The sequence below is a fragment of the Phascolarctos cinereus genome, unplaced genomic scaffold (genome assembly GCF_003287225.1).
Source record: "Phascolarctos cinereus isolate Bilbo 61053 unplaced genomic scaffold, phaCin_HiC Scaffold_1;HRSCAF=81, whole genome shotgun sequence".
Taxonomy (NCBI): domain Eukaryota; kingdom Metazoa; phylum Chordata; class Mammalia; order Diprotodontia; family Phascolarctidae; genus Phascolarctos; species Phascolarctos cinereus.
In genome coordinates this window covers 59,211,307-59,226,778 of record NW_027555514.1, presented here as the reverse complement: position 1 = coordinate 59,226,778, position 15,472 = coordinate 59,211,307, and the positions used below count along the sequence as shown (strand labels likewise).

The following is a 15,472-nucleotide window of genomic DNA, read 5'->3' as shown; positions in this document are numbered from 1 at the left end:
ACTATTTTTTTTTTAAAAAGACAAAAGAGAAACTTGGGAAGATCTGTATGAACTGATAAAGAGCACAGTGAGCAGACCCAGGAGAATAATTTATATAATAGCTATCAACATCGTAAAAAAATAATAATAATAATAATTTTGATAAACTTAGGACCTCTGGTCAATGCCGTGATCAAACATGACTCCAGGGAACAGAGGATGATACATTCTATTCATCTTCTGACAGATGTGAAAGACTCAAGATAAAGAAAAACAGTAAGAAAATGATAACTGAATTAATCTCGTTTGTAAAACACTTACCCTTTGGGTATGAGTATTAAAAAAGAAAAAAAAGGAAAGACTTTTATTACAGGATTGCCTGGGAAGCTAATTTCCATTTATCCATTTTTCTATCAACAAATGCTTTTCAAGGATGAATTTTTAAGTCAGATTTTGCCTATTTCATCTTAAATGATCACCTGTCTCCTATGTAGCTATGAACTATTCCTCTACTTACATATGTGAAAGATATAACCGTCAATTTTCCTCCAATTGTAACATGACTTTAAATTTATATCACTTGTCCGTGCAGAACATGATACATAAGGTGTCTCAAAAGTTTGTGTTGTTTTCAGCTACTAAAGCTTTAAAGGTTATGCTACTAAAGCTTAAAACAGCACACAGACTTTTCGGACACCCTAAATATCCACTCTTCTTAAAAACAAAAGCAAAGGCCTACGTACCATTGGGTCTCAGGATTACCTATTTAAATTTTTTGGGTACTTTTCAATATTTAAATAAATTATACCACTATTCTATCCCAATAACAAACAACAAAACATTCAAAACAAACAAACAAAAAAAGCAGCCTACTAATCTCCCTTCCTGCCATTTGGACTTTTAAAAACTATTTCTCTTGCTCTCTAATTGAAGCGTCCACTCCAATTTAAATTATCTTGAAATTAATAATAACTCATCTTGCTAAATTTCAGTCTTTCCAGGTAATTAAAAGTGTTCCCTGGAGGTGGGAGGTGGAACCAAAATAGCAAAATAGCAGGAAGCATTAGAGACAACTCCAACACAAAACTTATGCAAACGATCTAGAAAACCTACCAGGCCAAATCTTGGTGAGTAAATCCAAGAAAAAGGTTATAGTGATATCAACTGACTGGCATCATGGAATATGGAAAGTAACTTGCAAAACTTCAATAAAAACCTATTCATAAGTGGTAGAAAGAACTGTAAGGTAAGTGATATGATTTAGCTTAGCCAATGAAGCATTTTTTCCATTTGGAACTACATATATTTATGAACTTTTTCATCTTAGAATAATAACAGAACTAGACTTAAAATTACCATATTATCAAATTTTAAACTAAGTTTCTTTTCTAAAAAATATTGAACTAGGGGGCAGCTAGGTGGCGCAGTGGATAGAGCACCAGCCCCGGAGTCAGGAGAACCTGAGTTCAAATCTGGCCTCACACCAAACACTTGACAGCTGTGTGACCCTGGGCAAGTCACTTAACCCCAACTGCCTAAAAAAATAAAATAAAAAATAAAAATGTTAAAAAATATATTGAACTAGATTCAATCTCATTGTTCTAAAAATTTTTTCTAATATTTTTTCAGTGAGAATGTTTCTGTGCTATTAATCTTTTATGATTTGTGAATATTTTATAATGTACATATTACTGGTATATACCACACCCATATACACACACACAGCCACACACACATGTACATATGTATGTTTATGTGCACGTATACAAACAATATGTCATACACACTATGCCAGTATATGTACACACACGTACATGCACACATATGTAATACCAGTACATGTTACATATAGACATACATACATACACCTATATATATCATATACTATAACAAAAAGTGTACTATATATACATTTATGCTGGCAAAGCATACTCAGTTTTTACTGATAAAGTGCATATGTATGTAATGTATATGTGTATATAAACACACAATATATGTTATCTATACTATGCCTGTATATATATACATATTAATACCAGTATATTATGCATGCATATATATATACCTATATATATAGCATATACTATAATACATATAATGTACGCTATATACACACATTCATGCTGGTGAAGCATACTCAGTTTTTACTGATAGAGTATACAATTAAAAAATTAATTTTATACATTCCCATACCTCTACTGCAACTGCTCTCAAAAATGTCATCAGTGATATCCCACATAATCACCAAATTCAACATCCTCCTTCTGTCCCTAACCTTCCTTGACCTCTAGAAAATCCAAGAGTTTCAACAACAACAAAATCAAAACAATGTAAAAGAAATAAAAAACTAGCTCTTGGCAGAATATCCAGCACATAGCAGGAAATTAATACTGACTGAAAAATCATTAACCTTTGTGAATACTGCCAACAAACCACATCAAGAAGAGAAAGAAAAAAATTTCATTCAAAATAACTACAGAATGCATATGATAGATAGAAATTCACCTATGGAGACAGAGAGGATTTATATGTATACAAGCACAAGTCTCTTTACAAAAATAAAGACAAATGATTAGAAATACAAATTGCTAATGGTCAGTCAATAGTCAATCAATCACTTATTAAGCACTTACTATGTACCAGGCACTACGCAAACATAATAAAACCAACAATACTGCTAAAATTATTTACAGACTCAATACCATAGCAAACTATCAAGAATTAGGGAAAAAAATTACAAAATTCATCTGGATATGAAGCACTCTCAAAGGAAAAAGTAGGACAGAGATCAACTAATACCAGATTACAAACTATACTACAAAGATGAAATCATCAAAACTATTTGGCACTATTTAAAAATAAAAATTAAGGGGCAGCTACATGGAACAGTAGACAGTGCTCCAGCCTTGGTGTCAGGAGGACCTGGGTTCAAATCTGGCCTCAGATGCTTCACCCTTACTAGCTGTGTGACCCTGGGCAAGTCACTTAACCCCAACTGCCTCACGAAAAAGCAAAAAAATAAAAAAAATAAAAACTAGTTAGTTTAACAGATTTGAAACAGAAGACATAGAAGCAATCAAGCATAATAGCAAAATTTAAAATAAACCCCAGGGCTTGGACCATGGGCTACCTGAAGAAAGATTATTTGATTAGTGCATGAAAAAACTGTAAATCAAACTGCCAGAAATGAGGTTTAGACCAACATTTTATGCTACATACCACAATAAGCTTTGAATGTATATATGATTTAGATATGAAAGATAATAGCATAAATGAACTAAAGGGGCACGAAAGGAAAGAATTTTCATCATTATTTTCATAGAAGAGTTGTTGAACAAACAAGAAATAGAGAGGATCACATAAGATAAAATGGATTATATAAAACTGAAAAAGTTTTGAAAAATGCATTAAGAATTAGAAGGGAAACAGTGAACTGAGAAATAATTTTCACAGCAAATTCATTTCTCTGATAAAGAACTGATATCTAAGATATTACAGTAAATTGATACAAATATATAAGATCAAGAGCCAATCTACAATAAACAGTCAAAAAGAAATAAACAGGCAGTTCCACAAGGTAAGAAAATCAAACCTATCAAAAAACATATGAAAAAATGCTCTAAATCAAAAATAATAAAAGAAATGCAAATTAAAATAACTCTGAGGTTACACTTCACATTGGTTAGACTGGCAAAGATGACAAAAAATGAAAATGACAATTGGAGGAGCCATGGGAAGGCAGATATGTCAATGCACTGCCAGTGGACCTATGTGTTGATCCAACCATTCTAGAAAGCAAAATGGAACTATAACCAAAAAATGACTAAAAGAAATACCCCTTTCGGATAAAATGTACCACTAAACATAAACTTTGAAGAGATCGAAGAGAGAAAGGACCAATAGGTTAAAAAAAGCGCATTCTTATAGCAGTACTATTTGTTATAACAAAGAACTGGAAGCCAAAATATGCATACCCAATCAAACGGGAAAGGCTAAGAAAAATAAATCATATAAATGCAAAGGTATGGTATTACACTGTATGAAATAACAAAAGACTGGCCTGAGAAAAACCAAGGAGGATTTGTAAAGTCTTAATGAAGAATAAAGAAAACATAACCATAATTCAATTAAAAAGCATGCATTTCATCAAAACCAGCTGCTATTGTTTAAAAAACAGAGATAGATCAATAGACAAGGGAGAACCAGAAACAATGCAACTCAATAAAACAGTCTTGATAAAGTGGAAAACATAAATTAACTAGGAAAAAAACTCTTTATTTGCGAAAAACTGGTGGGAAACCTGGAAAGTAGTCTGACAGAAATTAGACAAATATTTTGTATCATATTCTCCAATACATTTTTTAAAAAACATATAACTTTAATATTTTAAAAATACTAAACCATAATGTCACAATATTATATGTGATATTATAAATAATGTATCATTGTTAAAAATTAGAAGACAGATCGTATGTCTCTAACAGATATGGGCAAGAGGTGTACTCTTAACCAAACAAAAGACAGAGGTAATTACAGACAACTTTTATTACGTGAAACTAAAAAGCTTCTACATAAACAAAATTAACGCGTCTAGGATATGCAGGCAAAGTAGTCGAATGAGAAAAGAATCTTTCCATCAAATCTCCCTGATAAGAGTTTGGTATCCAAAATACATAAATAATCAATAAACATGTATGTATGTATACATATGTAGTCAAAGAATATGGACAAATAGTTCTCAAAAGAAGAATGGCAAAGTATTCACAACCACAGAAAACAATGCTGCAAATCACTAATAAGAGAAACACAAATCACAAGAACACTACGGTTTCATTTCATACCCCGCAAATTTGCAAAGTTTTTTTTAAAAAGGCAACAGTCAATGTTGGAGGGGTTATAGAATGATGGGAACACTAATGCATTGTTGGTGGAGCTCTGAAATGATACAACCATTTCAGAAAGCAATTTAGAATTATGCAAGTAAAGTAACTAAAACGTATATACCCTTTCAACCTCAAACTCATTAATGGGTTTACACTCCAAGGAAGTAATTGATAAAGTTGTCACATAAACCAAAATAGTTATAGCAACACTTTTAAGTGATAATGAACTGGAAACAAAATAAATGCCACTGACTGGGAAATGGCTACACAAATTGTGGCACACGATGTAATGAAATATTACTGTGCTATACAAAATGATGTGCGTGATGAATACAGAAGCATAGGAAGATCTACATGAAATGATGCAAACTGAAGTAAGCAGAATCAAGAAAACGTTATACAAAATCACCATAACAATGTAAATGGAAAGAATGGCCATACGGCAAAAAATCAAAAGTGAACTTAACAAAATTACAAAGATCAAGTATAACCTGATGAGATGTAAGAAGATACTCCTAGGGGCAACTAGGTGGCGCAATGGATAGAGCACTGGCCCTGAAAGCCAGGAAGAACTGAGTTCAAATGTGATTTCAAACACTTAACACTTACTAGCTGTGTGACCCTGGGCAAGTCACTTAACCCCATTGCCTAGCAAAATACAATCAAAAGAAGAGATCCTAAACCACCCCTAGTTTCAGAAGGTGAAAAGTACACAGGTGTTAAACAATGCATGATTTAGGACTTTTTCAGTTATGTTAAAGAAAATAGGGGAGGAAAGAATATCTGTTTGGATTAGGAGTAATAAATCCCCAGGGTAAAAAGCTTCAAAAAGAATTTAAGTTCCAGGAGAATCCTGGAGATTAAGGACTATTATTCACTTCTCTATTCACAATTCCTAGCCTAGTGCTTTGCATGTGGTACATGCTTAATGAATGCTCACGTTTTATTATTATTAACTTCACAAATATCAACTAATATGAACATTTCTCCATACAATGAACAGAAGAATTCCCTTCCCTTTCCCTCTATTCTCCTCCTTTCTTTCCCTTTTCTTCTCTTCCCTTCCTTTGGAACTTAAATTTTTTTTGCAGTTTTTTATGCTGGGGACAAATAGATATTTTTCCTCCTCTCTCTTCTTTGATGGCCCTTCATCTTCCTTCCTATCATTTCTATTCTTTCTCACATCAGTCTCATTCACTTAGTTGGTTTCCTCTATGCACATCTCCTCCCACATGCACAACTCCAGCTGAGATTTATTTCTCCAATTAACTGAAAACATCCGGGATAGTCTGCAAGTACCTCACAACATGTCTAAAACTCATCTCGTAGTATTTTCCTTTAAACCTGTTACTCCTTTTAAACCTAACTAGATGTTCAAAACAGAACTAATCTTGCCCCTAAAACCCTCCTTCTTCCTAACTTTCCTTTTTGTATTGAGATCACTACCATCCTTCCAGTCACTCAGGTTTGAAACCACAGAGTAAAACAACCCTTCCCTCTCCTTCACCTCTCATACCCAAACAGTTCCCAAGTACTACTGATTGATTCTACCTTCACAGCATCAAAGTTTAACAACTTTAAAACACTTCATTTTTCATTAAGCAAAAAATCCTCCTCTTCCTCTCTCACCCAATCCTCAACTGAAACAAAATCCTTTTTAAAAAACATGTACAGTGGGGCAGCTAGATGGCGCAGTGGATAGAGCACCTGCCATAAAGTCGGGAGGACCTGAGTTCAAATCCAGCCTCAGACCAAATACTTGACACTTACTAGTTGTGTGACCCTGGGCAAGTCACTCAACCCCAATTGCCTCAGAAAAACAAAAAACATGTACAGAGGACCTGAGGTCAAATTTGACCTCACACACATAACACTCATTAGCTGTGTGACTCTGGGCAAGTCACTTACCCCCACTGACTAGCCAAAAAACAAAAAACCCATACAGACAAGTAAAACAAATTTCCACATTGGCCATGTCTAGATATATATGTGCATGCATTTATTTATATTCTGCATTTAAGTCCTTCACATCTCTAACAGGAAGAGATGACATGTTATGGCTGGAATCAGAGTTGGTCTTTACACTAACAGAGTTAATTCTTTCAGAATTGTTTGTCTTCATGATATATTATATATCACGTATATATTAATGTTCTGATTCTGTTCACTTCACTATGCATCAGTTCATTTTAAGTCTTCCCAGGTTTCTTTGAAACCATCTCCATCATTTCTTACAGCATAATATTCTAGCACATTCCCATACCAATACTTATTTAGCCATTCTACAATTTATGGGCACTCCCTCAGATTCCCATACTTTCCCACCTCAAAAACAGCTTATGGAGACTATAGTGATGTTTTTTAGTACATTCTTAGAGTTTGTTTTTCTTAGGACTAAAATCTCTCTCCCTTAATCTACTCTCATTCTAATTTCCTCTTCTCCCTGCTTTCCCTCCCATTCCTCTGTGGAGTACCCAACTGTCTGTGAATGTGTGTATTCTATCCTTTGAACAGCTAAGATGACAGTGAGATTCAGGCATCAGCTGTGCCCCTCCCTCCCCCAACTCCTAATTTGTATAGATCTCTAGTTGGTGGACCTTGATTATATGAGATAATTTTCCTTAACCTTCCTTTCTCTTCCCTCTCCCCCACCCCCGAGTATATTCTCCTAATCATCTCTTTACATCCTTCTCTTAAGATCATCAAGACATAACAAAATCATTTCCAAGCCTTGTGTCTAATTATATTCCCTCTATGATCCCTGACGCTGACGATGATACAGTTCAGAGGACAGATGACATGTACCATCTCCAAAGTTGGAATGTAAGCACTTTATTCTTGCTTAGTCCCATATGATTGTAATGTGTTTACCTTTTTATTTTGTTATTCGCCATCGCATTTGAACTTCAAAGTTTCTACACAGCTCTGACCTTTACATCAGGAATGGTTGGAAATCCTCTTATTTAATAAATTAAAAATCCGCCCCACTCCCTAACCCCCAGCATTATGGTCAGTTTTACAAGTTATGTTATTCTTGGGTATAAGACTATACCTTTTGCCTTCTACAATATCGAATTCCAAGCTCTCTGCTGCTTTATGATGGTGGCTGTTAAATCATTGGTGATCAAGACTGTGTCTCCTCAGTACTTGCATTCTTTGGTTCTGGAAGCCTATAGTATTTTTTATTTGACCCAGAACTTCCGAATTTTGTCTGTGATGCTCTTGGAAGTTTTTATGTTGGGGTTTTTCATGATACAGCCAGTGGAGTCTTTCTCTTTCAGCTATTCCCTCTGGTTCTAAGAGATGTCGAGTTTTCTTGAAATAAGATGTCTAGGCTCTTGTTATGATTGTGGCATTCAGATAATCAAACAATCCTTAATTTTTTTTTTACTTAATCTATTTTTCAGGTGAGTTGTTTTTCTTTTGAGACACATTACATTTTCTTCTATTTTTTTTTAATCTTCTGACTTTATTTTACTATTTCTTGTTGTCTCATGGCATCATTGGCTTCTGTGTAGTCCATGCAAATTTTCAGCAAGTTTCTTCCTTGGGAAAGGTTTTATATCTCTTACGCCAAGCTGTAAATTCTCTTCCCAATTCTTTTTTACATAGCTCTCATTTCTTTTCAAATTTTTTTCCTCAAGTTTTCTTATTTCATTAATAGGGTTAGTCTTTTTTTAAAAACTCTTTTTAAAAAAAACCCCAAACCAGAAACTCTTGCTTTATCTCTTTCAGGAATTTTGGGTCCAAGCTGTTTTTTCTCTGAGGTTTTGCATGCAGACATCTTGGAGTCATTCTCTTCTAGGTTTGTGTCTTGAGCTTCACAGCCACTGTAATAACTATTTACAATGGGATTTTTTTTTTGTCTGCCCCTTGTTCCAGCCTGCTTCCTCACTTCAGACTTGATGTTTAGGGCTGGACTCTTTGCCCTTCTGTTAGGAAGGTCTGGGCTGATCCTGTTGTAGCTTTCTTGGAGTATGGGGTATTGTGTATTTCCAGAACCTCAGGGACAGGCTTGGGACCTGCAAACTTTCAGTGCTATCAAAGTGGTCTGATTGTTAGGGCAAAATCTGATTGGTCTGAGCTCTGCAAGTTCCTGATCTAGGTTTGGTTTGGAGCAGTAAACTGCTGTTGGACAGAGCCCTTATCAGACAAATGGGAAGTTCTGACAGCTTAGAGTGACAGAAATACAGCCTCCCCATTGGTCTGGGATTTCTGCCCTGATTATGGTTCTAAAGACTGTTCCAGGTGGTAGAGCTGGGACCATGATTTGTTCCTTGAATATGAGCCATGCCATTCTTCTTGTTTCTGAACTTGCCCCCTTTAGAACAGAATCCTAGGTCTCCCTACCTGGGCACACCATCCATCAATATTGTTTCCCTCCACACCCCACCATGTATCAGTTAACTAGAACTGGATACTAGGCACCAAAGCTAGAAGGTGGCACCTTGTCCCTGGCACCCTGCACTTTCTGCTCTAGTATCGGTCTGGGATCTCCACTTACTCTGGTGAATATGCTCTCCTTGGGTACTGGATTGCTCCAAATATAGCATGCTCCTGCCCAGACCAAGGCTTATCAATACTAAATTCACATTTACTTCTCTCCTATTTCTTGCTTTCCATTCACAAAACCAACACTCCACCATAACCTCTCTCATGGACTACTCCTATCTACTCCCAATGGCCTCCCTCACTCCAGTCTCTCTCATCTTCAAATCACCTTCCACAGAACTCCCAAACTGATCCTCCTAAGATACTCATCTGATCATGTTTTCCACTATCTAAGAAACTCTGGTAGTTCCCAAATGCTTCTGTAAAATGCAAACTTCTCTGGAATTTCTAGCCATGTGACTCCAGCTTGTGTTTCCACCACTACTGTATATTACTCTCCTTTATATATTTGATATTCCAGCCAAACTAGCTGCACAACATTCTGCCCCATGCTTCTGCACAGGCTGTCCTCATGCCTGTAATGTAGCCTCTCCTTACTTTGGCTTCAATGAGTCCCCAAACATCCCAAAACATTAACCTCAAGTGCTGCCTCCTATATTAGGCTGATCCAAATTCCACCAGCTGCTAGTATAATACTGGAAATTATCTAGCCTAAGTTTTGTTTTTATTTACGTGAGTTAGATATTCATGTCGCTTGCCACCTTCACTCCCCCTTACTCTACCAGTAAAACATAAGCTTAAAAACAGGAATCATTTTGGTTTTGTCTTTACGTACTCAATGCTTGGCGCGTAGTAAACATTAAATAAAAACTTACTGAATGTCTCCATGCTGCATCACCATTCACCCCACCCAGTTTCCCACATTCACATCTAGGAATTATCTTTGACACTTCCTTCAGCTTTTCCTCTCATATCCAACTAATGATAAAATCCTAACAATTCCACCTCAATAATGTGTCTTACATTTCCCTACTCATCTCTATTCCAAAAGCCATGTATTAGTACAGGATGCTACTACAACTTACAAGAACTACAGTAGTAATTCTCCTCATCAGTTCTCCTGCCTCCACTGTCCCCTCACTCCAAGTCATCTCTAACATACCATTTATACAATAATGTATCTTATTCAAAGTGCTATTTACATCACCATTCTGTTCAAAGATCTTTAGTGACTCCCTACTCATCAACCAAGTTCAAACTCCTCTGCCTGGCATTCAAGGACCACCACAATTTGGCACAACCTTTTTAGCCTTACCTCTTATCACTCCTTTCCATGCAGGGATCTATGCTCCAGTAAAACTGAACCACTCTAATACCTCCCAAACACATCCTATGCTTTCCAACCTCCCTGTCTTTGCTCAAATCATCTCTTATGCCTGCAATGCTTATTATTTTTTTTAACATAAAATCCAACCCATCCTTCAAAGCCCTACCCAAATGTCATCAGTTCTACAAAGCCTACACTAATACATGTCCTCCACTTTCCCCTTTACACCTAGGCTTCTTTCTACTATATTACACTGCCTTAAAATAATTTCTCAAAGTTCAGAAAGAATTTTGATAAATTAACATATAACACATATTTGAAAACACTTTTTCCTATTTTAAATAAAAATTTTACAAATGTGAGTACTTACCCCCATTATCTGTTCTCTTTAAAGCACCATCCTTATGAGGACATAATTCACATCTCTAGAGGAAAAACAAAAAGCAAAAAATGATGGAAATTATGAACTTAGCACAAGTGTATAAACTGCAAAAGGCCATAGTATTCAATGCTATTTTATTAAGGGAAAAATATTTAAAACAATTTGCATTAGCAACTCCCAAGAACAGTACAATTTAAGAACTCCTAAATGATAATTCATCTTCCTTAAGAACAAATAGTATAATGTTTTTGAAGGAGTGGTTGCCAACTTCTTTTCTTTGTTAATTTATTTTAAACTTAAATATTAAAACTTAAATACACAAGAAAAGAAAAAGAAATATTATGAACTTAAATGCTAAGGAAAAAAGGGGAAAAAAGCATTGCTATGTGCATAGCAGAACGTAAAAGGATTAAAAACTTAACAGCAATTAACTTCCACTTTGAGAAAGCCTATATAATACTACATATGATAAATATATATACACACACACACACACAAACATGCACATACACACATACCAACATACATATACATGTATATACTTATAACCATACTCATAAGTAGAAATATGCATTCATATGCATCTATGTAAGACTGTACTATACTTGTTTGTCCTCTGTTTCTCTAAGGGTAGATAACATCTTTCTTTTTAAGTCCAAGCCTTTCCATGTTTTTCTAAGTCTATCAACTCATCTTTCCTATATCACAGCAATATTCCAACCTTATACTATCTAGTTATCTTAAGTAGTCTAAAAGAATATTGGCTGACATATAGTATAGTTTCCCTATTTTTCTATTTTGATTAAACCTATTTTAGCTTTAACTTGTCTGAGATCATGATTACTACCCCTGCTTTTATTTTCTTCCCCCTAATAAATTCTCCTCCTGATCTTTCTTTTATGTTTAAGTGTATCTCCTATTTCCTATCCCTCCTGATTCTTCTATTTTGCTTCTACTGGTACCTTGCCCTCCTATTACTTAACCTAACTCCCTCCCCCACCAAAGATCTCTCCCTTATCCTACTCCCCAACCTGAAATCCCTCCCTTATTCCCCCCTCCCCACCCCCTTAGCTTTTTCCTTCTGAATTTAGAAGATTTTTATGCCCTTCTACACACACACACACACACACACACACACATATAAAATATGCGTTGTTCCCTCTTTAACCCATTGCAGATCAGTAGGGTTCAGAACTACTGGCCCTCCTCCGCCATCTAATTCCTGTGTCAGCTCTTCCTCTCACATCTCATTTTTATAAGATAAAGCTCTTTTTACCTTTTCTTAGACAGTTTTACGTTTAAGTATTGCATCATACTCAGCTCTATCACAATCTCTCTTTTGAACTACCCAATTACTAATAAACAGTCTTAGACATACAATTTACATTTCCTTGTACAAAAAGTAAACAGTCTGTCCTTATTGAGGCCCTTGTAATTAGTCTTTGATGTTTACCTTATATTTCTCTTGGATCTTGTAAGTCAAATTTTCCATTGATTTCAGGTGATTTTGCCACAAAATCCTGAAAGTCTAGCAATTCACTGAATGTCCACTTTTTTTTCCATTCTGGAGTATGCTTAACTTTATTGGGTATGATATTTTTGGCCACAACCCCAAGTCCTTTTCTCTTCCATATATAGTATTCCAGGACCTGCGCACTTTTTGAGTAGCCGCTGCTAGGTCCTGCGTGATTCTAATTGTGGCTCCACTAAATTTGAATTTTTTTTTTCTTGTTGTTTATAATATTTTCTCCTTGAGCTGGGGGTTTCAGAATCTAGCTATGGTATTCCTGTAGTTTTTCCTCATAGATCTCTTCCAGGTTGTGATAGGTGGATTTTTTCTATTTCTACTTTCCCCTCTTGTTCTAACACTTCAGGACAATTTGCTATAACTATGTCACTGTATTATTGCATCAACACTCTTTTTTTGATTGTAGCTTTCAGGTAGTCTGATTATTATGTTTTCTCTTTTTGATTTGTTCTCCAAATAAACTGTTTTTCTTATGAGATGTTTCACTTTCTCTTCTATTTTTTCATTCTTCACATTTTCTTTGGTTATTTCTTGGTCTCTTATAACTTCAATGGCTTCCCCTTGCCCAATTTTAATTTTCAAAAAAGTTATTTTCTTCCTTAAGACTGTGGATCTCCTTTTCTAATTGACTGACTTTCTTTTCATGATCTTCTTGTTTTCCTTGCATTGTACTTTTTAAAAAAAATTTTCCTCAGTCTCTCTCATTCGATTTTTAAAGTCTTTTTTAAGTTCTATGAATTCTTTTGGAGCAGAGAACCATTTGACGTTACTCTTTGGGGTAGGAGATGCTTTGTTTGCTTCAATATCCTCCTCTGAAGACAAACCCCAGACTTTTCTATTCCCATAATAATTTTCTATAGTTGGGTTTTCTCCTTTGCCTGTTTGTTTGGTTTTTTTTTAAGCTGCTTGTTATTGTAATCACCTCTAGTCCTGGGGTTATGGGAGATGGTGTCTCTGGCCTCAAATCCTCCTTCAGTTCTTCTCCCCTCTGGCCTGGAACCGAAACCAAGCATTCAGCACTCCTGTAAATACCCACAGCCAGCAATGTCCCCCACCCCACTGGTTCTCCACTCACTTGTCCTGTGCTGGTTCCTTCTCACTCAGAGCCCTGTCTCTGCAGCACAGATGGGCCTGACACCCCTTATCAGGAGAGATTCCCTCAGTCTTCCCCCGCTCAGAAACCTGACTCCCCACACTGTCCAGAGGTGAGAATTCCTCTGGCTGGAAGCAAGACTACCTCCCAACCCAGCGAGCCCAAGGACTCACCATTTGCTCTTTCAGTAGAACTAGCGTGGAGACCAAATCTTAGGTTTTCTCTGGTTGCCCCAGGAGGACCAACCTTCTGACCCAACTCTTGCTTATTTTTACTACCCTGAGGTGCTATTTTGGCTTATTTGTGGAGGAAATCTGGAAAGCTTAGAATTTTCTGACTTACTCCTCCATCTTCCCAGAATCATCTCCCACCCACCAACTTCTTTTAAAAGTTATTTGGTTATACCACTACTAGGTCTATATCCCAAAGACATTAAAAAAAAAAAAAGGAAAAGGACCTATTTGTACAAAAATATTATATAGCAGCTCTTTTTGTGGTGGCTAAGATATCAAAGGGATGCCCATCAATGGAGGAATGGCTAAACAAGCTGTGCTATACGACTGAAATGAAAAATTACTGGGCTATAAAAAAAAATGACAAGCAGGATGTTTTCTGAAAAACCAGGAAAAGACTTACATGAACTGATATAAAGTAAAATGAACAGAACCAGGAGAACATTGCACACAGTAACAACAATATTAGAAAAATCTCAAAGAACTAATGATGAAGATATTATCTGCCTCCAGAAAAAGAACTGATATTGATTGAATACAGATTGAAGCATGCTATTTTTCACTTTCTTTAATTTTTTTGAGTATTCTTGTACAAAATGACTAATATGGAAACGTTTTACGTAATTGCACGTGTATAACCTATATCTGATTGCTTACCATCTCAGGGAGGGGGAGGGGAGAAAGGGAAGAACAGACAGAATTTGGAACTCAAAACTTTAAATAAAAATGAAAAAAGTTATTTTGTCTTAACTTTGAGGTTAATGCCATTATAACTACCAATCTGAAGAACTTAAGGCACAAAAATAAGTACAATCCCACATATTCCTGATGTTGAATATAAATATAGAGGCTCGAGACATGGTTTTCTAAATTATTCTACATCAACATGAAACTTTCATTACAGATCAGGGTAGATATCAGTGTAGTTCTAACTCTTCCTAAGGAAAAAAAACTATCTCCAAAGCTAGCATCTCTTTCAAACTGGACTAGGAAGTTACTTTTCTCTGAATAATAACTAACTTCCATTTTGTCAATTTCATCTACTCTTCTTCTCTGACTCACCCCCAAGAGTTGGCCTCACAGCTATTAGAACTTTTACTCATAATAACCTAAAAGGAAAATAACTGCACTGGTCAGGCAAAAGGTTAATATGATTCTATTATAATATTTCCACTAACAGATGATGTATTCTAACAATATACTTTGTAATCACAAATTTCATTATCAAAAACAGAAAAAGAATATATTGAATAATTATAGGGATATAGTCGAAATTTGCCAAAAAGGCTAATTACAAAAATATAAAATACCACTGGGTAACATCTTCTCCAACTAACACACAAGTTTGATTCCCAGAGCTGCTGCTGCTCTTGGATTCTAGGGACAACCTTATGGGTTTTCACACTATAGTTCACAAGCTGCAGCCCCCCCCCATATCAGCTTATAGACACAATTAGCTCTTAATAAAAGTATTTACTGGTATACTAACATAGTAACAACAGTAGTAGTTATAAAATGTTCCCCCATGCACCCTTAAAGCACTCTCCCACAAATACAAGTTTCCACTGAAAGAATGTACTCAAACCTAGTGTATAATGCTAGTGATAGCAAATATATAGAATATACAGGTGGTAAAGGCAATTTACAACTTCTCA

The 15,472-nt window shown here is 35.6% G+C and overlaps 1 protein-coding gene across 1 annotated transcript in view; it reads right to left on the bottom strand.

Moving 5' to 3' along the window:
* Positions 1-15,472, bottom strand: part of MLLT10 (MLLT10 histone lysine methyltransferase DOT1L cofactor) — a 220,463-nt gene that overhangs the window by 159,224 nt on the left and 45,767 nt on the right. Inside the window, exon 4 of the mRNA XM_078151936.1 lies at positions 10,952-11,006. Coding sequence (XP_078008062.1) covers positions 10,952-11,006 — 55 coding nt within the window. The remainder of the gene's footprint in view (positions 1-10,951; positions 11,007-15,472) is intronic.